General features: G+C 32.5%; 1 protein-coding gene across 7 annotated transcripts in view; it reads right to left on the bottom strand.

Annotated features, from left to right (window-relative positions):
• The window catches only part of PPP1R12A (protein phosphatase 1 regulatory subunit 12A), a 158277-nt gene that overhangs the window by 14275 nt on the left and 119353 nt on the right, over window positions 1-24649 (bottom strand). For 6 of the 7 annotated variants that reach the window (XM_031938713.1, XM_031938712.1, XM_031938710.1 and 3 more), the window contains 6 exons: window positions 24204-24294; window positions 21555-21755; window positions 21260-21431; window positions 16588-16706; window positions 14885-14947; window positions 9328-9344 (listed from right to left, as the gene is read on the bottom strand). In XM_031938713.1, the coding sequence (XP_031794573.1) occupies window positions 9328-9344; window positions 14885-14947; window positions 16588-16706; window positions 21260-21431; window positions 21555-21755; window positions 24204-24294 (663 nt within the window). Of the gene's footprint in view, window positions 1-9033; window positions 9124-9327; window positions 9345-14884; window positions 14948-16587; window positions 16707-21259; window positions 21432-21554; window positions 21756-24203; window positions 24295-24649 lie in introns of all 7 variants that reach the window. The other variant, XR_004229620.1, reaches the window with a different exon arrangement.

The following is a 24649-nucleotide window of genomic DNA, read 5'->3' as shown; positions in this document are numbered from 1 at the left end:
AATTCAAGAATGAAAGGTGGGGAGATAAATAAAGAAAACACAAATGAGTGCAAACGATTAAAAATCTAAGAATCTTCAAAATAATAAGTATTCTGTAACAAGTGCAAGCAGAGATCCAAAGGGAAGAACATGCTTTTTCACAAGGACATAAATACTGAAAAGAATAAGATTTTTAAAAAATGAAATAAAATCTCTGGAGGAAAGAATTAAGAAAATAAGTAACTCAGAAGAGAAAGGGGGAAAACTTACCAAAGAAGACGACTGCCTGAAAACTAGGATAGATCGAACAGAAATTAATAAGAAAACAAGAAACATTAGACAAAAATCGAAAGATTGAAAAAAGAAATCTAAGACATCGGAAATAAAACAGGTCAAAGAGATAATTAAAAAAGCAATGGATTCCTGAAAATCATGATTTATTAGAACCACAAAGGAAAAAACCTCATACATATCATAGCCAAATTCAAGAGCTCATTTAAAAAAAAAAATTCTGTAAGAATCCAGAAAGGAATTTAAGTAATAAGGAATTATAATTAAGATCACATAAGACCTGGTAGGAACACCTAGGTGATGAAATGGATAGCACGCCATGTCTGGAGTCAGAAAGACGAGTTCAAATTTGGCCTCAGACACTAGTTGAGTGACCCTGGTCAAGTCATTTAATCCTATTTGTCTCAGTTTTCATATTTATAAATGAACTGGAGAAGAAATGGTAATCCACTCTAGTATCTTTTCCAAGAAAACCCCAAATAAGGTCATGAAGAGTCATGAGGTCATTGAATGTGACTGAAAAATGACTGAAGAACAATGATGACCTGATATCTTCTATAAATGAGAGAGGAGATTCTGGAATATAATGTTCCAAAAGGCAAAAAGAGAAAAGCTCACAATGAAAAACAGCTTATCTTATGTGCCATAAACCTAAATATGATTTTGGGAAGAAGACCTTTAATGGAAGATAGGCGTTTCATTTCTACGGAATAGATTAGAGCCAAGCAGGACTTTAAATGCAAACACCAGACTTAAGAGAAAACTAGAAGAAAAAATTTGAATAGAATATACCTCTAAAACATTAATGAATTCAAAGAGTATTGAGGAAGCTAAGAAAAATAAAGGGTATGAACTGGTTCAGTTCTAAAGGTTTTAAGATAGAAAAATGAAGGGAAGTAAAAAAACAGGGTAAAAATGTAGAAGGTAGGGACAAGGAAAGTAAAACTGTTTCTTTCTTGTAATTAGTGTATATGCAACAAACACCATATGTACATGAAAGAAAAAGTTAGGAGAAGCTGGCCTTAAGTTGAATTTCATTCTTTCGGTGCTAGTCTGTATATATGCAAATATTCTTCTTTGTTAGCCTTTATATTCAGAATGAAAAATGAAATATATCAAATAAGGACTGGTCTGCTACTTTAGGTAGAAGAACCTAAATAGATAGCAAATGTCATTGTCATTTTAAAGATGAGGAAATTAAAAGTCATTAAATTCATAGAGCTAGCAAATGGTCTTCCATTCAGATCTTTTTTTCTTTTTTGGTTTGGTGATTTAAAAACATTAGACACATCATTATTTTCTATTTTTATAGAAAAACAAAATAAAAAAGAATTAACTTCTTGCTCAAAGGGGAGATCTGGCCTGAGCTTAATTCCTTCTAATTCAGAGTTAATACCAATTATTGATCAGAAAATAAAATATAGGTATTTAACACATGCACACGCTTGTTAACTTGACTTGCATCCCTTTTGATAGCTGATAAAACTAATCAAATTTTAAATAACTGAAGAAAATGCTAAATTTCACAAGTTATTGAAACTATTTTAGCGCTTTCCCCCTCCCCCCCAATTCAGGTTCAGGGATCTAATGTATTACACCAGGGGTAGGAAATCTTTTTTCTGCCAAGGGCCTATATAACATCATTTGTGGGACATAAAAAATTATCAATTTAAAAACTCAAGCAGTGGGAAATTATTGTGAGAGCTTTCTGCTCATAACTGCTTGTGGTTGCTTTGGTTAGGACCAGATGAAATGATTTTGTGGGGTTTATATGGTAATTCAGTGGGATGTTCCCTATCTCTGTACTAGAGTGATTTTAAAATCTGAAACATCTAGTAGGGTAGAAAAGGAGAAAACAGATTTTCCTTCTTTTTTTGGATACAGTAAAAATGATCTTTCCAGATATCTATTTCACTGGAGAACAAAAAGTGCTCATCCCTATGTATTTGCTGACAAAGGCAAAATGAAATTTTAATGTTTCCTACAGAAAAACCCTTTAAAATATATATATTTTAAAAATACAGATATGCATCATATGGGAAATTCAGTAAAACAAACAAAAAAACAAGGGCATAATTTCCCCTGAATTGAGAAGAGGCAAATTTTTTGTAATATGAAAAATATACACATATACATTTAATGCATGTGTACATATCACAATACATATATCCAAATGTACTATTGTCAAGTTAACCTTAAATTAGCATACTATATCTCTTGTCTAACAAAATAAACTTCAAATAGGAATAAAAGGAAAAGAGCTTTGTTTTTCCTCCTTCCCCAATTACATGTAAAAACCATTTGAAACATTAAAAAAAAAAAAAAAGATAATTTCAAATTCCCTCCTTCTTTCCTCTCTTCTTTAATTGAGAAGGGCAAGGTTATATATGTGCAGTCATGTAAAACATATTTCAATATTAATCATGTTGTGAAAGAAAACACAGAATGAAGGGGGGGAAAAAAGTTCAAGGAAAAAAGCGTGCATCAATTTATTCTCTAGAAATGGATAGCATTTTTAAAATCACAGGTCCTTTCAGAATTGTCTTGGATTATTATATTGCTGGAAATAGCCAAATCATTCACAGTTGATCATCATACAATACTGCTGTCACTGTGTACACTTTTCTCCTGGTTCTGAGCATGCTCATCAATTTTTATAGCACAACAGAACTGTGGCATAGTCTATGCTCTTGTGATAGAAGAATCACACAAATGCTGATGTATAAGTGATGCTTTGAGAGAAAATAATCATACTGTGTTCTGGAATTGGAATTCAATTCTTTGGAATTGATATATTTTATGCATTTGGAGCTTTAGTTTTCTATTATTTAGTGACTCTTACTAGGGAGAATATATAAGTATATAAAATATTTTAAGTTTTAAACTTTTATGTAACACTCTGGCATAGATCTCACAATCCCTTGTTTTTTGTTGAATATTAGTTATTTTTTAACGTTTTAGTCAGGTATACTTATTGTGTATCTAATTTATATTTTAATATATTTAACATCTACTGGTCATCCTGCCATCTAGGGGAGGGGGTGGGGGGGGGTAAGAGGTGAAAAATTGGAACAAGAGGTTTGGCAATTGTTAATGCTGTAAAGTTACCCATGTATATATCCTGTAAATAAAAGGCTATTAAATTAAAAAAAAAAAAAAAGAATATTAGTTATTTTTGCACATATTCCATTCCCTCTTACGTGTTCTGGCAGGTGTAGAATAGTCTTACATTATACAATTTTATTTCCTTTGTATTCGAAGATCTTTCCCCTGGCAACTTACAGAATTTGTTTCTAAAATAAATTGTTTTTAACCACTATGTGTTTTGGATTCTTATTCCCTCTTCCCCCCAGAAGAAATCTGTAAATTCTTTCAACAGTCATTTTATTTTCTAGATTCAGAAATTCTGCAGTTTTCCTAAATTTATGGCATTAAGGTTTTATTGTCCTGTCACATTCTAATGTGAACATAGATTTTTTTAAGGCTGTCTTTTGAGATCAGTATGTTCTTACTTGCACAATGAGTTTATTTTCTTTTAAATTTTTGTTTGCCTCTTCTAGATTGTTTTTCCCATCTGTGTATTTGCATTGTTGAAACTTGCCATTGCAAAATCTAGTTTTTCCCTCTGCTATTTCTGCTGTGTAGAGATTTTGCAGCAATTGTTCTCACAACTCTCATTTTTCTTTTAAACCACTCAGACGTGGTATGTTGCAATTCCATGTTCTCCTTAAATTCCAAAAGGTCATCTGTCTCATGAAATGTTGTATCATTTTTGTTTTGCAAATGTCTGAATTCATTTATAGATTTAGGGCCATGTTTCTCTTCCCTGTTGATTTATCTGTTTGTGTTTGAGGCCTTTTAAATTTTCTTTTTCCTGAGAACTCTTAGTAATTTCAAACTCTCCCTCCCCTTATTTTCTCCTATTGCTCACTTTCTGACTTGCCGATTCTCTTCCTCAAATGATAGTATCTTTGGGGACTAAATCTCAAAGCATCTCAGCCTCCTCTCACATCAGCTTAGGTCTCTGTCTCAAATGATTTTAGGTCCCAGCTCTCCCCATCTGCCCATGTCCTACTCCCCCCATTCCCTCCTTTCACTGACTGGGCAATGGCAGTTCAGTTAACTGCCATGTTGGTGCTAAGAGGTTAACTTTTGTTTGAATCTGAGGCTCTGAAAGAATAGGAGCGGGAGGCAGGATGTCTGCCCCTTTCACTCTGTTCCTGAAGCTCCTTAAGAAATTTTTTATAGCAAAGGATGTGGCCTGCTACATGGTCCCAATGAGCTTCCATAGCCTAAAGTGCTATAGAAGTGTGCTGGCTGCCTGTGCTGGTCTGAGGGGGCTTAGAAACTTGGAGCCAGGATCTCTAAGGTGCCAAAAAGTGAAGGAAAAGACAGGATATAGGTTTGGGTTTTCTTTCAGGCATTCTGTGGGATGGCTAGTCCAGCCTTGCCACTGTAGCTTAAGAAATGGGGAGAATTGCTTAAGAAAGCTGTACATATTTAATTTTTTTCCCTTAAGCTTTCTTTTGAATCCAAAGAAGCATGGATAAAAGGTTTGTTTTTTTCTTTGGTATAAAATGTCTGTTTTGGAGAGGTCTGAAAAACCAAGGGAAATCAGAGAATAGGCTTTATTTAGCTTATCACGTAACTCAGAAGTATATTTATTTATCTTAATATTAATCCTAAATATTAGGATTTGCTGTGATATTAAAAATCATAATATGACATCAAGGAAGTCAGTTCACTTCTCTGGGCCTCTGTTTCCTCATCTGTAAGATGGACACTGGAGGATGAGCAGGCTCCAACAGTCCTTCCAGACTTGGAGCTTCAATCTCCATTGTTTGTCTCAGTTAATATGTTACATATGGAAGAAAACCTGTAACTTTCTAACATTATTGTGAGGGAAGGACTATAACCAAATTTAATACACCAGAGAAATGAGTTATTCTGTCAAGAAATATTTCACATAAAAGTTCATGAATGCTATCATTGTACTCTTTTGGAAGTAATAATCAAATGGGCTATTTTGGGGAATTTAACAAATGTATTTATTATAACTCAACTGTATCAATTGTGTCTTACCAGTTCTAGGATATACTGAAACATCTTTTTTTAAAAAGTACAGGGGAATGAGTTAATAGTATCTATTTTTGACTACTCTGAGATAACGGGAAAGGGAAAAAATGATAGGTTGCTCTTTAAAAATGTTTTTTAATGAGAGAAATATTATCAAACAGGGAAGTTCATCAAGAAAAAAGGTTCAAAGTTCAAACTTCCTTATAGTTTTTCAACTTAACCCATGAAAAGTTGAGCACCCAAGAAGTTAAAAATAGTAAATGTTGGGTTTTTTGAGGGAAAACTTACAACGGGTATAGTTTTTGTGCTGTCTGTACAGACTTCCAGGTCTCTTGGACCTTTTGACCAATCAACGTAAAGTTTTAAAAATGTCTATTTTATGAGAGACTGGTGCACAAAAGGGCATGAATTTAAAACATTGCAAATCCAAGATATGACTTCTTCCTCCTCTTTCCCAAGGAAGCCTTGCAATTCCTGATCTCCACTGAGAAGGGGTTCAATGGGTTACTTGTACCTGTCATGCAAGGCCTGAACATCTAGAGGTTTCCAAGACCTGGTGTTGCTCTAACCTGAGAATCAGCCTAGAATAGGAAACAGTACACTGAACTTGTAGCCACTAACATGAAGTTGCAAGTTACTACCTTAATCTGAATGTGACAGCAGAAAAAGTATCAACCTAAATTGGGATATAGTGTTTCCTTATGTGAATTTATTATACGCTTAAGGCACAGTCCCTCCCTCCATATTTTTAAGAGTTAAAAGAAAGACATGAATGATTTGAATATTAAGTGATTTGTATTTTCTATATCTTTACCAGAAGGGCTCTCCTCTGGATGATCTTCAGGAGACTAAGGACAGAGTGAGAAAGCATGGATAAGTTGCATTACTAGAGGAAATACCCACATTGATAAGATAAGAGATCCACTAACATACTGAATTGTATTGTTTAGTACCATACTTTAGATGGTAAATAAAGAGTTACAAGGATTATACAGTTTCTAACTGTGTTCCTACAGGAAAAGTAGGTCTGTTTTACAATTATCCCTTTCATGATACTACTCAAGGAATACATTATATCAACCACTGGGGATCTCTTCCATATGAAAATATCTCTGTGTTCTGAATATCTTTTTTGCTCTAATCCTTCAGAGAAGACAGGGAATGATGCAGTCTTGAGTCCCAGCACAATCCGAGGCTGTAATCTCTTCCATGACTTCCCATATAACATATATAATTGGGGTAACTAGAGAGAAACCAGAGGTTCTGATGCTTCTTTCTCAAAATCATTTATCTAAATATAATTTGCTTTAGCATATATATATGAATGCACCTTTATTATTATAAAATAAATTATAATATAGACATTACAGAAAAAAATAGCAATATTTGTATTTTTGCTTGAGGTATCAATTGCTAGAAATCTCTTCAGGTTGAGCATTCTTTTTAGTTGGCCCTCAATTTAACAGTTTCCTTTGCAGATATTAATTTGTAATGAAACAAACAAGGAAGTCTTCAAGGTTGGAAAAATTTACCTGGTCCCTTATACCTAGAATGCATACCCTTCAATTACTGTTTTCTTAGAATTTTTTCATTTAAAAGTCTGGGGCTCAGATTTATAGATGTGGGATTCTCTCAGCAGACGGGGCTTTTTCTCATGTGAAATTATCTTGTATTTTTGTTTTTCACATGCTGTAATCTTCAAATCGAAGAAAAACTCTTTAAGGGGAAGGGGCAGTTTGTGTCTTTTTATCCTCTTTTCATCTAGCACTTTGTCTAAAATCTATCATGTGATTAATAAATGTTTACTGAATTGAAATGAATAAGATGTAGGCACAAAGAAGGTCAATTTAGGGTTATGCTCCAATATACTTTATCTATATTAACTGACTTATTGCTATGCTAAGGCAACAAGAAAAAGAAAAAAGAAAAGTAGAAAGGAAAGAGAGAGGGGGAGAAAAGAGGGAGAGATACCTAGCATTGACAAATCTGCAAAGTGGTAGCAATCACCAAAATCATTTGATATTGGTTAGAAAGCAGAAAATTAGTTCAGATGAAGAGCCTAGACTAGAAAAACATACAAAAGATAGAAATCAAATATTTTATACACACAAGAACAAAAAGTTCTAGGGGAGGGTATTTTATTTGACATGGACTACTGAAAGCCTAGAAAGCAGTTTGGCATAAAACAAGAATAGCTCAACATCTTTTAGTATATATGTCCCAATAAGTTCCAACTGGACTATAAAAAGAAAGATGATAAAAAAAAGAGGAAAAAAAATCTATATTGTATAAAAAATTTTAAAAATATTTACACAAACAAAATAACAAGGATTGGGGAAAAGGAGACTATTCACATCAAATGATTCTGATAAAAGCCTGATATTTCAGCTATATAAGGGAACTTAAACAAATATAAGAGCTATTTCCCAATACCTCAAAGGATACAATCAAAACAAGAAATATAAACTATTAATAATCACCCAAGAGAAACACAAATTAAAACAACTCTGAAGTTTAATCTGATATACATCAAATTGTCACTAGTGAGCTCTTTTAAGGATATATTAGATATAGTATATATTCTAGGAATTAATTGTATAAAAAAGTCAACAACAACAACAACAACAACAACAACAACAACAACAACAACAAAAAAGCTTCAATAAAGATCATTAAACATTTCAGCATGGTATAGTGCCTGGTTTTAAAACTGTGGTTTGTGACCCTATGTGGCATCTTGTAATAACTGAATGAAGGTGTCGCGAAATTGTGATGTATTATCAGTAAATGTTTGATTTGGATGCCTATATTATTTGTGTATCTATATACCCAGGGTTGTGAAATAAATTTTGGGGTGACAAGGGATTGCGAGTGGAAAAAGAAATGCATTATGACAGTTTTAACACTAAAATAATTCCCATGGGAATTTCTCTTAAATAATTACTACATATACACAAAGACAGGTCCTCTGCATAAAAAATTCAGCCTATCATGTCAGGTCTAAATATAGATTCCTAGTGAGAATATCACCAATATTTGATATGTATTATGTAGTATATACATACATATATATTATGGTGACAACTTTTCATATGTAATAGATCTTGGAAAAGACTTTATTTTGGCAGGCAAGAAAGTCTTAAACTAGAGCACTTTGAATGATGAGGTCATTAATATATTCCATATTATGAAAAATTTCTTAAAATTCAGTCAGTCTAGTCAATGATGTTTATATTATCTCTAAAGATGGGACTCTTTGAAACAGGTTTCAAGTGTTTACTCAAAGTATCCAAACTATAACTATTAGAACTTCAATTACATTAAACTGTGATGTTGTTTTATGATCCCATTGTATTAGGCACTGAGAAAACAAAGATACAAGAGAAAAAGTCCCTGCCCTCAGAAGATTTTACATTTTGCCAGGAGCAAACAGCATGTTTTCCAATAAGTAAAATTTAAAAATGCAAACAAAATAATTTCCAAGGGGAAGAGTATAGAAGGCTAGTTTGTCAATGGGGTTCCAAAAGGCAAAGTGCAAGGGAAATAGATAGTGGAAAATAAGGCTGAGAGGGAAGAACAGTGGAAATGGAACAACAGTCCAGGAAGGGAGTTTTGGCCTAGGCAACCTATCATTCACAATCACAAGAATTTCAGGTAGAATAAGAGGATAGTTTTAAATCACTATACCTTTTAGTTCAACAAAGATAATATTAAAAGTAATCAATCCCTGAGAAGGATTATGGAAGAATACAGCAGATCTCATCTATTGCGGTTACACTGTAGAAGTTAAAAATGAAAAAGTAATTCTCTATTGTACAATACATTCAGTTCAAAATGTCTAGATTTTTAAAAAACTCATATTTATGAATAGAATAACCAAATATTAAATTTTAAATATTTGAATACATGAGTTAAATAGGATTTATTTCTAAAAATGAAACACACACACACACACACACACACACAAAACCTGAAACGTACCTTGAAAGGGAATCAGTCTAAAAAGAAGGGAAAAAAAGAAAAAGATTAATTTTTATGCTTTCACAGGAAGGCAAACTAGTTACAACTAACTGTAATATGGCAACAATCTAGTTAAGGTGCGTGCGCACACAAAAAGGCAAACCATTTACTAGCAGTAGACTAATGCATCTGAACAACATGTACACTTTCAACATTTGTTTTATCTATTATAAATAAATAGCATGTATCAAAATATATTGCCAGAAAAACGGCTTATAAAGGTAACTCTTTTAGATGGTTTAAGAGTTAAGATTTTTTGAGTTCTTAGTAAATTTATATGTTTATACAGTTGAATATGCTGATGTTCATTATTGCAAACATTACGTACACTATGATCTATCACTATTGCAAATTTTTAAGGGACATTTTTAACTTGCTTCCAATTTCTTCCTCTTAAAACAAATCAGAACATTTTAATAATTTAAGTGACTCAATGATTAGCTCATAAATTCATGAAAGATTAAAGCATTATACCAGAATTATCATTAGAGCAAAATATTTTGAGAGGGATTTTGGAAAAATGTCAACTATTTTCTATTTTTTTGTTGTTAAGACAGCAAGAGGCAGCTAGATGGCATAGTGGATAGAACCCTGGCCCTGAAGTCAGGAGGACCTGAGTTCAAATTCAACCACCTCAGATACGTAATATTTCCTAGCTGTGTAACTCTGGGAAAGTCACTTGAGGCAGTTGAAGGTTAAGTAAGGGGAAAAGAATAAGCAGCAAGACAAATTCATATGCAATCACAAAACATTTCATAAATTCTTAAGAGCAAAGAGATATTGATTAAAATTTATTTTTTGGAATTCAAAGTAACTTTTTTTTTTCTGAGTTAATTGGGGTTAAGTGATTGTCCAAAATCACACAGCTTAGGAAGTATTAAGTGTTTGAAGCTGAATTTGAACTCAGGTCCTCCTGACTTCAGGGCTGGTGCTCTATCCACCCAAACAAACATCTTCTAGTAAGGTGTATTGCTAAATGGAAATGAGAGTATGGGAAATCTGTAGTTGTAACTGCTCTCTTAAGGAAATGATATGCTATGTAAACAATTTATTAACAAATATTTATTGAGGGCCTATTACATATCAGGTACTGCATATGAAAGTCAGAAGACCCAAGTTTAATTCAACTCAGATATTTGTGGGATTCTGAACAAATTATTTCACTTTCTGGGAGATTTCCTTACCTATAAGAGATGTAAAATATAGATCTCTCAAGTCTATAGAGACCTATGAAACATTTTGTCTATAATATTCATTATGTGTAGAATACTGTACTACACAGCAATGTATCTACACTGACTTATTTGTGACTTAATTTATAAAGTATATACAAAATCCAGTTCCATCCTACCTTTCCAGCCTCATTCCATTATCCCTTTCCTCCATATAAATTATGTTTTTTTTTAGCTAAAATGATACTCCTTTGTCATCGCTTATTTTATTCCTCTAAGGCATCTACTAAGATATCTCTCTCTAAGACATCTAATCTAAGACAAGATTGCTCACCACAAAATGTCCCAACCAGGTCTTTCTATTTAAATGCCCTCAATTTATCTTTTAATCATCAGCTCAAATACCACCTACTCTAATACACATCTAAAACATTTATTAAGCAACTACTACATATAAGATGTAGAAGTTAAAAGGTACAAAGACAAAAACGGGAAAAAAATTCCTGCCCACATGAAGCAACTACTCAAAAGGATCATGGAAAACAAAGTAGCAAAATATATATATTCTCTCTCTCCTTTATGTTATTCAATCAAGCCTTTTCATGATTATATCACTGGGAATTCTCACTCTTCTCTGGCCTGAAATGGCACTTATGCAAGTCATTATTTTACACTATAATTACTGGTATAAATATTATATCAGTAACTTCTTGAGGAAAGGGAACATCTAAATAATGCTTCTATGTTCTAGTAAAGATTGACATATGTTTATAGAAGCCCTTAAAATTCAAATTTAGTGGGAAGGATGGTAGTGCCATTTACAAAAAAAAGAGAACATTTAGAGAAAGTAAAAATGACGGATCAAATGTTTTAAATGTGAGTTTAGTTGCCTCCAATTAGCAAAGAGTTTGAGCGACATATCTGTAGTCATTTGGACTATAGTAACAAATGAGATCCAGAGGAAGAATAAGGGGGAAAATCAGACACAAATGTGGAAAAAATGTGAAAGTGAAAAATCTGAGCCAATGCAAGAGCCAGAGAAGGAAGACTGAGAGTCATAGGAGTGGAAACAATTGAGTAGTATAGAGAAGCAAAGGGCTAGAGAGGGTGAGAACGATAAAGACTTAGAAAAAAATGAATGGATTTTGGAACTAGGTTATGAATCAGTGAGAGTTTTGGTGGAATAATTGAAAAGGAGTTTGAGAAGCACAAGAATAATGGGTAGACTTCTCTTTAAAGGTGACTAATGAAAATAAGTGTGACAAATTTTGTTCATTTAAAACCATTTACTTAGGATTTTAACAAGGTTTTAAATTTAACTGTATTTTATTTTCTTTGATATTTATACTATGCATTGTTATGAACTTAAAATTTAAGTGTTTTGATTTGAGACCTAAAAATTTCCCACCAGGATAATATATACAATTTACTATTTTTTTTCTTTTCACTATTAGAAATGTTAATAAGCTGTTTAATAGATCACTATTAAAAAGAAACGTTGAGAGGAGGAAAAATAAGAAAAGGAGTCTGACAGGTGGCACAAAATACCATTTTACTAATACTTTTTTTTTTTAAACGAATGAAGCTTATCACTAAACATAAGATTTCCAACTTGAAACCAACTTTTTGTTGGCTTTTGTGAGATGTTTAGTAAAAAGCAGTTTTTCTTAACTGCTTGGTATCAACAGGAATTACGTACTGTTAAAAAAAGAAAATTATTGGACTAGATCAGAGGTTAGATTAAAATAAGAGTTCCCGGGGAGGGGGGGTGGGGGGTGAGGTGACATGCTGACTTAAAAAATACTAATCTTATCTTTGTTGTACTTTTAAAAAATTTAAATTGGTTTTTAATTAAAAATTAAATTTACCAATAGTACCATAATCTGATTTGAACTAGCCTTTAACACGTAGGAACTGGGTTCCTTTCTCAAGCTTCAATTTTATGATACTATGAAAGAATTAAGCTGCTGGATTTCTTTAAATCTATAATCAATTATACACGGAAAACTGATTATCTTCTTGTTTCTAAGGTTCAGTAGTATATTATCTCATGCTGCCTCTTAATAGACAAACTATAAGGGTGAAAATTTCTGTGGGTTAAGCCATAAGCCAAATGTTTTATTGGAAAATAACAGGAAATACATTATACAATGCATACTGTCAACATGGATATCTGGATTTCTCAAAACACAGTAGAATGATCTAGGATTTTAAAATATTTGACAAAGTGCCATTTTCTTTTGTAGTTATCTGAATTCAATAAACCATTTCTAAACAAAAAATTGTGCAAGATATTTAGGAAATTCAAAGACTAGTTAAAGTATGATGTCTGCCTAGAAAAAATTCAGTCTGGAGAATTCAGACAGTTGCAGAAATAACTAAACATTAGAGACAATAAGTGTGATAGAAGAAGCAATAAAATAATAAAAGATATATAGAAAAATATCCAATATAATAGATGATAAGAAGTGGGGAGAACCAATAAATCAGCAAGTACTTATTAAACGGTAGCAGGCACTAGAGATACTACAAAGGCAAAAATGAAACAAACCTTAAACCCGACAGATTTGAGATAATACATTTATAATATATCAGGGATAATATGTATATAAAGAGGTATATATATCTGTATGCCTGTGTACATAAAGAATACATATATACATATATATATATATATATATGTTTGGGGAGGGGAATCGGCAAAGGCTAAAGGTAGTGATGATTGAAGGATCTTAAAAAAAAATTATGAATTTGATAAGTACCAATAAATCTCAAGAAGCCCACTAATAATAGGGGTTTCTACTTTCTTCCTTCTCACTGTCTTAACTGTTTTTGGTATGGCTTCCAATCTCATCACAGAATCAAAACTGTTTTCTCCAAAATTACCAAATATTTCTCAATTGCCAATTTTAACAAACAATTCTCAAATTTCAATGTTTTTGAATTGATTTCAGCTTTGATACTGTTAATTATGCTCTTCTTGAACTCAAGTTTTTTTTTTTTTTTTTTAAAAAGACAATGTTCTCTCCAAGTTTTCCTCTTTCTTTGACTCTTCCTTCGCTGTTTATTTTTCAGGATCTTCATCAAATTCATTACCTGATAACTAGATGTCCCACAAAGGTGCTTTTTTCTTCTCCCTCTATTTTATTTCACTTGGTGATTTCACCAGCTCCCATGAATTCAATTATACTTTAACTAGCCTTAACTTTTCCTAATATCTAGCCATACAAGTTCAAATTATATAGCATTATGTGAAGCTCTTTATGAACCTTAAAAAATATTGCATAATTGTGGTTAAAATACAAATCTCATTATGTACAGGATTGGATTTATGATGAATCATATCATCTACCTTCTCAGAAAGAAGATGGACTCAAAGTACAGGAAGTGACATAGTTTTTGGACATGGCCACCATATGAAACCATTTTGCCTGACTATGCTTATTTGTTATAGAGGTAACAAGTGTAAGAGGTAATTTTTTTCTTCTCACCACTGGATTTTTTAAATGGAAAAACTACAAAGCAGTAGTTATCAAAACAATGTGGTTCTGGTTAAAAGTTAAAAAGCTTAGATAAATGAAAATTATAGTAACTCTGCTAACTGGCTTACCCTTATCAGACGGGTAAAGTTTAAAAAGGAAAATATTGGAGAGCTTATGAAAAAATAGACATATTAATTCATGGTGGTGTTGTGAACTGGTCCAGGAATAGCTATTTGAAACTATGTTCTCCACATTAATAAGCTATAAGAATAGAAACCATACTCTCTCATTCAGAGAAAAAAAAAAAAAAAAAAAAAAACACTCACTGTAAGACCACAGGCTAAAGTTGGGGGAAGAGGGAAAAAGAAGAGAAGGAAGAATAGCAACTCTTTGGTGGACTCAAATTATCCAGAGCCATACAACTAAAGCTGAATTTGAATCCATATCCTCTCCTGACATTGTGGTGAACTCAATCCACTATAACATAAATTGCCTTCTCAACTTTAAATGTCACCTAAAAATTGATTAACAATGTATTCTAAATAAAAGATAAAGCTTCATAAAACCAGTTCAATAACAAAGTTGCATTATTGAAATCTAACTTCAGAATGTATTTTAACATTCAAAATTTAAGGAGAAACAAGAGAGAAAGATACTACCAAAGTATCAATAATTGGTGAAACTTTTGACTTTTCTTTAAAAAAGAACTACAACTTTCTTTAGAAACAAATCCTGCTGAGAATGAAAATACAAAGTCATTAATCAGGCAGAATTTAATGAATTCAGATAAGGAAATCTAATTGCAATGAAAGTTATATTAGCATGCCATTTGTTTCCCTAAAAAATCTCAATAATGAAATTTACCTGAGTGTTTTTATTTGATCCTTCTTCTAAGTCAGACTGTTGCTCCTGTTCATTTTCATCACTCTGAAATAGATTTTTAATGTTTTTAGATAACCAAATTAAAAAATTAATACCTGGGTTAATTAAAGAATTTTAAAAGTTGTCTTATTTAAAACCTCATCCGAGAAAATTCTAACAAGAAGTAAAACTATTTTAAAATAGGAGCTCTTTTCTATTGTATAAAGTTGCTTTTTTTTTTTTTTAAACTTAAAGTGTTTTGAAGTATACGAGTTACATAGCAAAATAGCTGGAATAAATATCAACAATAGTTAATAACAACAGGAGAGAGAAAGAAAGAATAAGCAAAGAAGGGAGAACAAATAAACATATCATAATTTATGTTAAATAATCCTATAATTCAGCAAACAAAATTTGGCTCTTCAATGAGAAGCTGAATGGCTTCTTGTAGAGTATTTATGTTTCAGAAAGGGATTAGAGTAGATAACTCTTAAAAATCCTATGGAATTCTATGAATTTCAGTGAGGAAGAATAGAAAGTTGATAAAATGAGTTTCATCTCCTCCTCTGCTCTAACTGTGAAATCTTGGGCAAGTGTTGGAATCTCTCTGGGTAATACACAATGAGTTGAATGGATTAAAGAAACCAGCAGAGGAAAACAACTGTTGGTATACAACCGTTTGCACTCTTTTTAGGAGGTTAGCTGCAAGGTTGAAGACAGTTGATGCAGAAAGCAAAATATTTAATAAAAACAATATAGATTTAGAATTGAAAAGAAGCTTACAGATTAGTTTTTAAGGTATTATAAATTTTCAAACCTAATACTCATAGCTAAGAAAATGTCTTCTGAAAATGGCGTTCTAGGTCTTGCATATTTATTAAATTTACTAAATAAATATATGCATAATGAAAAATTAATGCATTACAGAAAAGAAACAGCTACCTTAATATTATTAATAAGTAAAATTAGTATTATTAATTAAGAAGAAGTTATGAGCCTCTGAAAATGCTAAAATAACTAGGCCACCAAAATTTGGACTTAGGAATGCTTGCAGATTCTGTTCATCTTTTTATCAAATGTCAGAGAGTATGTTTTGATTTAACATCCCAATCTTCTAGCTCTTATCTAGAGCAAAAAGAATATACCAAGTATATTGATAGTGACAAGAGAATGAATTATTTATATAGGATCAGTTGTTGCAGAGAATTTTTATTAAGACAAAAGAAAGCAACATTTTATAAACTATTTAGTAGGGTTCAAATCACTACTACAGAGATCTTTGTAACAGCATTTTGCCTATGAGATCTTTCTTTTAAGAATAGCCAAAATAAATGAAAGATACAAGTAAGTGCTTATGTCCTAGAAAACCCAAATGAGTTGTTTTGGCGGCATTAATATTTTAGTTTCTTATTCAAACAAAAAGTGGAGTTTAACTCCTGACTTACCAGAGGACCAAGATGGACGGTAACTATTTTTGTACAAAGAAGTGCTATGGTTTGTTTAAAAAAAAAAAAAAAAAAAAACCACAAACTCTAAGCTATAGAACTGGTTTCAAATGTATATTCTGACACATCCTTTTAGCTTCAAGTGCAAAAAATATTAGTGAATACCTCTCTGCATATAGCACTGTTATATGTACTGCTAGATGTGGTCTTAACATTTACAGAAATCTTGAAACGAGTCACTTCAGCAGTTTTTTCACTCACATCTTGTGTCCAAAATGAAACTCCAGTAGATCTTCGTTTTTCTCTTGGTCGTCGTCGTTCTCTTATTGATTTTGTTTGTGATTTATCTTCTTCTTTTTCTTCTTCTTTTTTTTCACCATCTATTAAAGATAAGTGAACTAATATGATGACTAGGATGTATTTATTTTTCTTTGTACGATGACAATAATAAGCAGGATATGTATAAGAGAGTGTAAGTAATCTCAGTTGTAGAAACTTCAGTTGGAAGCTAGCAGGAGCATCCTTGCTAAATATCACTTTTAAGTGTCTGTTCTCAAAATTATCTACATGTCCTTTCAGCTTTCAGAGAGAGAGTGCTCATTTCAATTCCTAAAAACATTACTTAATAATTCTATTACTTTAGATTCTAGGAATAATTTTGTTTTCCTAGAAAATGATATACAACATTAAAAAATAGAACAGTGATATAGCCAGGATGGTGGAGTGAGGATCCGAAGTGTAGCATATTAGCATAGTGCTCAGGGATGCAAAGGGAACTAAATACCTAGGCTCCTACTGGAGCAGGAATGAGTGCCATTTGGCAGCTCTGTTGCCCAATACTCAGTTCTTGGTCACAGCCCCAGGATGGTGAGGAAGAAGAGGCCCTACTTTTTAATGACTAATGAAAATGTTCCAGAAACACAACTGCGGCTTTGAGTCCAAGAGCAGAGGGAAGAATTAGCTATAACTTTTAGACCTTCATATAAGCCAGAAATGGAATAAACCAGGACAAGAGACCAAAACCAAGGGAAAACCAACAGTTCAGTCACTTTGAACCAGCAGACTAGTAGAGTCCAGCAGCAGTCTAGAGAAACTCTCACAGCATTAGAAACCTAAAGTGGATGATGAATTTAAAAAGTGGCGATCAGAAGGGTAATGAACAAATTTCTTCCTACATCATAGTACTCTGGAAGCAGAGAAAAATTATAGGTCCACAAAGTGAGCTGTCAAAGCAGCAAAGCATAAATGACAGAAGCTTAGGATTATTATTCTCCTCCTTCACTTCATAAGGCAAGCAAAGTTCAACAATAACACAAAGCCCAAAGTTAAGAAGTAGGCTAGAAAAACGAGCAAATAAAGAACCTGACCATAAAAGGCTACTACGATAACAAGGAAGCTTAAAACACAAACAGAAGAATACTAGACTTGAAAATGCATAAGCAAAACCTCAAAGAAAAGATAAATGCAGCCAGGACACAAGCCCAACAAAATTTCCTAGAAGTGATAAAAAGAGATTTTAGAGAAGGGGGTGGGGGTGGGGGGAGATTTTAAAAATCAAATAAGAACAGTAGAAAAATTAAGAAATGAGAATATAAGAAAAATAATGAAAAGAAAACAGTTTGGTAAAAGAGGCAATAACTTTTTAAAAATCACAATTGGCCAAATGTTAAAAGCATATAAAATTTTACTGACTATAACAACAACTCAAAAATTAGAAATAACCAAGAGGAAGCTAATAACTACATGAAGCATCCAGAAACAATATATCTCTCAGAAGAAAAAGAACTAATCTGGGAAAAAAGATTGAGGAGAGCTAGTTTAAGAATCATCAGTTTACTTGAAAATTATGAGAGAAAAAAAAAGCCTAGGGATTTGAAGGAAAATACTCATATGCTATATAGAACCATAAGGTAAAATAGAATGTGAAAGATTCTAACAATCACTTGAAAGAAACATCCCCATCCCACTCTAACCCCACTCCAAAAAAATCTCCTCCAACTCCCATGAATATCAGAGCCAAAATCTAGAACTCCAAGGTCAAGGAGACAATATTACAAACAGACATAAAGAAAGAATTCCAATACTGTGGAGCCATAGTTAGGATCACACAAGACTTAGCAGCTACCACAATAAATAAAGGGTGTAGAATATAATCTTTCAGAGGGCAAAAGAGAGATGAATAACCTACCCAACAAAACTGAGTATAATACTCCGGGGGTAGGGAGGAAAGGAGACAGGGATAGACTATTTAAAGAAATAAAATATTTTCAAGCATTTCTGATAAAAATACCAGAGCTAAATGAAAATATTATATTCAAATGATCATAAAAAATGCAAACATGAGGCAAGAAATCATAAGAGAATAAACAAAGTTAAACTGTCTAAATTTCTCCATGAAAAGATAATATATGCATGCATTATGATTGACCTGCCAGAACTTTGTCATCACTAGAGCTGTAAGATAGATAGATGGAAGGCATGAGTTTGATCTCAAATGAATAATGGGAAAGTAACAGAGGGATTGTCCTGGAAGTGGGGGGGAAAGAAGGGAATGGGGAAAATTATGTCAAATAAATGAGGCACCAAGGAAGAGTTTATACAACAGAGGGGAGAATAAGAGTGAGGAGAGTAGAGAGAAGTTAAGAAACACAAAATCTCATTCTCTTCTAAACTGGGTTCAAGGAAAGATATAGCTGGGTAAAACAATTCATCTTACCTAAATGGGAAACAGGAGGGAAAAGAGTTAACCTAGTGTTTGATAAACCCAAAGATTCCAGCTATTGGGATAAAAAATATTTGATAAAAACTATTAGAAAACCTAGAAAATAGTCTGGCAGAAATTGGACACAAACCAATCTTATATTATATAATCAAAAAACAAACAAAAAAAGCAAGCTCAAAATGGGTTTGTGATTTAGACAAAGTATGATATATGCAAAATGGAAAAAAAAATCAGATTTGGGAAAGGGTTTATAACAAAACAAAAGATAATGGTTCATGGGAAAATGGATACTTTTTCTGATACATTCATAAAATAAAAATTTTGTATAATCAGACAAGAACCAATGTAACCAAAATTACAAGAGCAGGAAATTAGAAAAGAATTTCATGCAGAAAGATCCTATGATCTCAACTTGTCTAATATATAGGGAACTGAGTCAGTTTTATAAGAATTAGAGATATTCCTCAATTGATAAAGTCTTGGGTAATTTTCAAACAAGAAAACAAAGCTATCACAAGAGGGCTATGAATTACTAATTTACTCTAAATTACTAATAATTATAAAAATACAAATTAAAAATACTCCAAGGAACCACATCATACCCATCACATTGTTTAACATGACTGAAAAAGAAAATGACAAATGCTGGGAGAGATATGGAAAAATATATATGACCAGCTACTAGATTCATACTTCAAAGAGGTAAAAGGAAAAACAATCCACATAAAACAAAAAAGTTTAGAGCAGATCTTATTTTTCCCTTAATAATATTCTATTTTTCCAATTACATGTAGATATTTTCAACATTGATTTTTGTAAGATTTAAGCTCCAAATTTTTTTCTCCCTTCTTCACCTTTTCCCTCCCCAACCAAGACAGCAAAAAATCTGATATAATTTATAGGTGTAATCATTTTCAACATATTTCCATATGTCATGCTGTGAAAGAAAAAACAAAACAAAACAACAAAAGGGAAAAAAGTCAGGAGAAAGAAAAAGCAAAGAGGATGGAATTTTAAGTCTATCGTAGTTGATCATCACATAATTTTGCTGTACTGTGCATAATGCTCTCCTGGGTTTTCACTCAGCATCAGTTTATATAAGTCTATCCTAGGGTTTTTTGAAATCAGCCTGTTCATTATTTCTTATAGAATAATATTCCATTACATTCATACACCATAATTTATTCAATCCTTCCCTAATGGATGGGCATCCATTCAATTTTCAATTCCTTGCTACTATAAATAGTTGTTAAAAACATTTTTTGGACATGAGGATCTTTGTCCTTTTCCTCTCTTTTTCTTCTTTTCTTTATCACCAGTAGTGACAGTGCTTAATCAAAGGAAATGTGCTGTTTTATAGTCCTTTAGGAATAGTTCCAAATTGAAGCAGGTCTTTTTATGCTGGTAAAAAACTGGAAATTGAGGGTATGCCCATTGATTGAATGGTTGAACAAATAATGGAATCTGAATGTAATAGAATACTACTGTGCTATAGTAAATGATTTTTTAAAAATGTGGGAAGATTTATGTGAACTGATACAAAGTGAAATGAGCAGAATCAAGAAATTAATGTATACAACAACAGCAATATTAATCAACTGTGAAATATTTAGTAACTTTGATTATTAAAATAACATATATAATTCCAAAGAACTCATAATGAAAAATGTTATCCACCTCCAGAAAGAGAATGGATGAATGAGTATAAACTGAAGTATGATTTTTTTCCCTCCACTGTTTTTCTTTCTTACTTTCTTTTGTGTGATATGGCTAATATGGAAATATTTTGCATGACTTCACATGCATAATTGATATCATATTATTTGCTTTCTCAGTGAATGGGCAGCAGCTAAAGAGGAGAGAATTTACAGCTCAAAATTTGAAAAGAACAACAAAAAACCTACATGAAAGCAGACCTTGGTATCAAATGTCTTTTCACCAGAAGGCTAAAAGCCAAGGCTGGGTGAATACCCTTAAAAAGAATTTATAATTCAAATACAAGTTAGAAAAGATGATCTTTGTGGTCCCTTCTAAGATTGAAAATAGTCGGTCCCTCTTCACATTCAAAGGTCTGTAAGAAAAGATGGTATTCTTTGACCAGATTTGTACTACTTATTGGAAAAGATAAATTGAATCCACTTTATAATATTTTCCTAAAAAGTAATGCGCTACAGGAGGAAAAATAATCCTAATAAGGCAATGTGTTCTTACCTCTTTCATTATCTTTTGTTAAACCTCTGGAATAAGCAGATGTTATACCTATAAGACTATTTGGCCTGTTTAATTGACTTGGAGTATAGAGAGAACTGCTGATGGTGGAAAGTGAAGAGGATGATGAAGAAGTTGAGCTTGATGTTGACACTGGTCTATAACGCTGATAGGGCTATTGAATAGAAAATTTAAAAAATATATAAGCAATTATTATATTTCACTTTAAAGAAAAGCTAATCATTGTTTTACAGTGTTAGAAAAATGAAAACCTTTATTTCAAGAGATTATTCATTACCTCATCATATGTCCTAGAGTATTTCTGTTTATATTCATCTTCTCTAGAAGTGTCTGACTCCTTTTTGTCTTCTTGCTTTTCTTTGTCTTGCTTTTCTTTTTCTTCTTTCTCCTTTTCTTCACTTTCTTGTTCTCTGGATCGCGTAGATCGACTTCTTACTATAGTTTTCTCAGCTTCTTGAAGATCAGTCAATGTCACTCCCTATGGGCAACAAAGGTAAATTAAGTTGAAATATATATAGTCCATTTTATTGACACATACATTCAAACAAAATGATTCTCAGAATAAAGTAACTGATGAGACAGTGGTCTATCTGAGTTAAAAAAAAAAAAAAGTAAAGTCCATTTAGAACAGGTTTTGAAATTGAGAAAGTTTGTATTTCAGTCATGCCTTTCAATGAACCAACCAAATATTTAACGTAACAGTGAACAAAGATCTGGCTAAGGGTACAGGAAATATATGGTTCTTTTTCTGAAAAAATATGACCTAATTAAGGAGAAGTGGCATAAACATAGCTACAAAACAAAAAACTAAGACTGAATCATGGCTCATTTTTTTTTTCTTTTTTATTTAATAGCCTTTTATTTACAGGTTATATGCATGGGTAACTTTACAGCATTAACAATTGCATGGCTCATTTTTTGACTCATTTCTGGATATGGATTGATCTTTCTAAGACAATATTTTTGAAGGGAAAATGGGCTTGTGTTTATGTAGATATGCATCTAAGGTAAGCTTATGCATTTGGCTGTAGCATAAGGTTTGTATGGGGCAAAAAAGAATGGCAGGTTGAATAAGATTGATTAAAAAAAATGAGGACTTCAGAGTTTAACATTGGGAAAGGAAAGAATGATCAATGGAACATTTTGACTGATATTGGCAAATTTATTTTAAAATGTTAACAACAACAACAAAAATAAAACCTTAGTTGTGACAAGGTAATAAGGACACACAAATTCCTCCTTTCTTCTCTTCAGCCTAGCACTAAGATGTTCTCTACAAAGAAAAGGGCAATGAGGTCTTCTGAAAGAGAAATATTTTCAAAGTGAATTACCTTTCAAATTGATGGTAATGAAAACAATCCCTTTGATTTTTCCTCTTTCACAATATCATATGGATAACTCAACTCTTTGATAGTGGGTCACTGTTAGAAAAATTCTATTAATTCATTATTGATAGCTTTATTTGAAGCAGGCCTGGAGGTCTACATGAGAGTTTTTAACTGTACATTCTTCGATAAAAAAGTATATATACACCCTAAAATTTTTCTAGGTGGCAAAATTATACAAGGCCCTAAGTATGCCATACTTATTATTGATTAATGAGGCAGTTTTCAACTCCAGTTAAGTGCTCTTGAATATCTATGTCTACATAGCTTCCAAAATGCAGGGTTGCAAGCAAACCTCATAAAGTCGCATGCCAAACTCCTGACCCTTTTTCCTTTTAGCATTCCAGGGAAATTGCTCACAGTCTGCCCACACCCCTGGGAATAAAAGGGTATCCCAGCAGGTGATGAGCACTGGCCCCCCAAAGTAGAAGGAAGGGACCTGCAGAGATATAATGACCAATCAGTATTTGTGAAGCACCTACATATCAGGTAGTCTTCCCAAAGGACACAGTTCCTGCTTTTAAGGAGCTAACATGTTAGTAGCTTGTGTATGATACCTTGCATCACAGGTTCATGACATCTGATAGAGAAAACAAGACTTGTCTCTTTATCACATGGGAAATAGTTTATGTCTGAAAAAAATTAGCATTTTAATTGGGCAATACCAACATTTTAATGCGAGCACATTTTAGCCCTTAATTGTTTTCATTGCTAATAATTTTTTATATGTAATACTTCTAAGGATAAATAAGAACTATGATGATGACTCAAAACAACATTGCCTTACTTCTCACTCAGCTGCTCTACTCTGGGTTATTTCCATCAAGCCCCATGTGATACATTTTATTGCTTCCCCAACTCCCCATACATAAAAAAGCAGGGGCTTTTAAAGCTTCTTTCTGTATTGCCTTTTCCAACTGGATTGCGAGTTCCTCAAAGGCAGGGAATGTCTTTTTCAATATCTGTATCCCCAGTACTTAGCACTATATAATGGCCTACAGCTGGCCAAGAAATGTTTAATGACACTTTATTATAGCTATTTTAGGCCTTTAAAGTTCCTTATGAATTTTTAAATTCATTTGAGCTTCACATTAACCCTGTTAAGTCAAAATTGGGTAGATATGACCCAATAAATAAGCTGAAAAAATTAAAAAAGAAAAGTTACGTATAGTAGAAATTAAACTCTGGCCTTCATGATATGAGGTTGAGAAGCCTATTCATTGTGTTTATATACTTACATCAATAAAATCAAAGTCAAGAAAGAATTCAAAATAAAAATTACTGATCTTTTGCTTTATGCTTTTAAGTTCAATGTAAGAGGTATGATGGTATAGTGGATAGAGTGAGAATGCCTTGCAATGAGGTTCCCATGACCTGGTTGTCATCAGGAATTTAAATGGGCAGTGCTTTAATTACCAGACTTCTCTACTTCATTGAAATTACAGCTGCTCTGCCAATTGTGTGTACATGAGTGTGTGTCTCCTACCCCCTACCACTGGGTAAAGTTCAATGTATTTGTATATTTAGTATATTAAACACACCTGGGTTGATCTTCTAGACTGTCTTGCTTGTCTTGATCTTGCTTTTCTTTGGGACTCAGACTCTTCGTCCCTAACTGGAGTGAGGTATGATCTATAGTGGAAAATAAAAATCATTAGTTAGATATATGACATGTTAAAAGAAAACAAGAAATTATTGAGTAGGAATGAAAGATTTACTTATTAAAAAATATTGTTGAGCAGTGTCACTATTGGGTCTGTATCCCAAAGAGACTATAAAAAGAGGGAAAATGCTTGTAGTACATCTCTTAGAGGGTGCCCATCAATGGGGAATGACTGAATAAAAGTTATGCTATATAAATGTAATGAAATATTATTGTTCTATAATAAATGATGAGTAGGCTAATTTCTGAAAAGCCTAGAAAGACTTACATGAACTGATGTTGAGTGAAGTGAGCAGAACCAGAACATTGTACATAGCAACACTG

This window comes from Sarcophilus harrisii, chromosome 5 (assembly GCF_902635505.1).
Source record: "Sarcophilus harrisii chromosome 5, mSarHar1.11, whole genome shotgun sequence".
NCBI lineage: Eukaryota > Metazoa > Chordata > Mammalia > Dasyuromorphia > Dasyuridae > Sarcophilus > Sarcophilus harrisii.
Note: the sequence above shows the minus strand (reverse complement) of the source record. Positions and strands in the feature narration are given on the sequence as shown.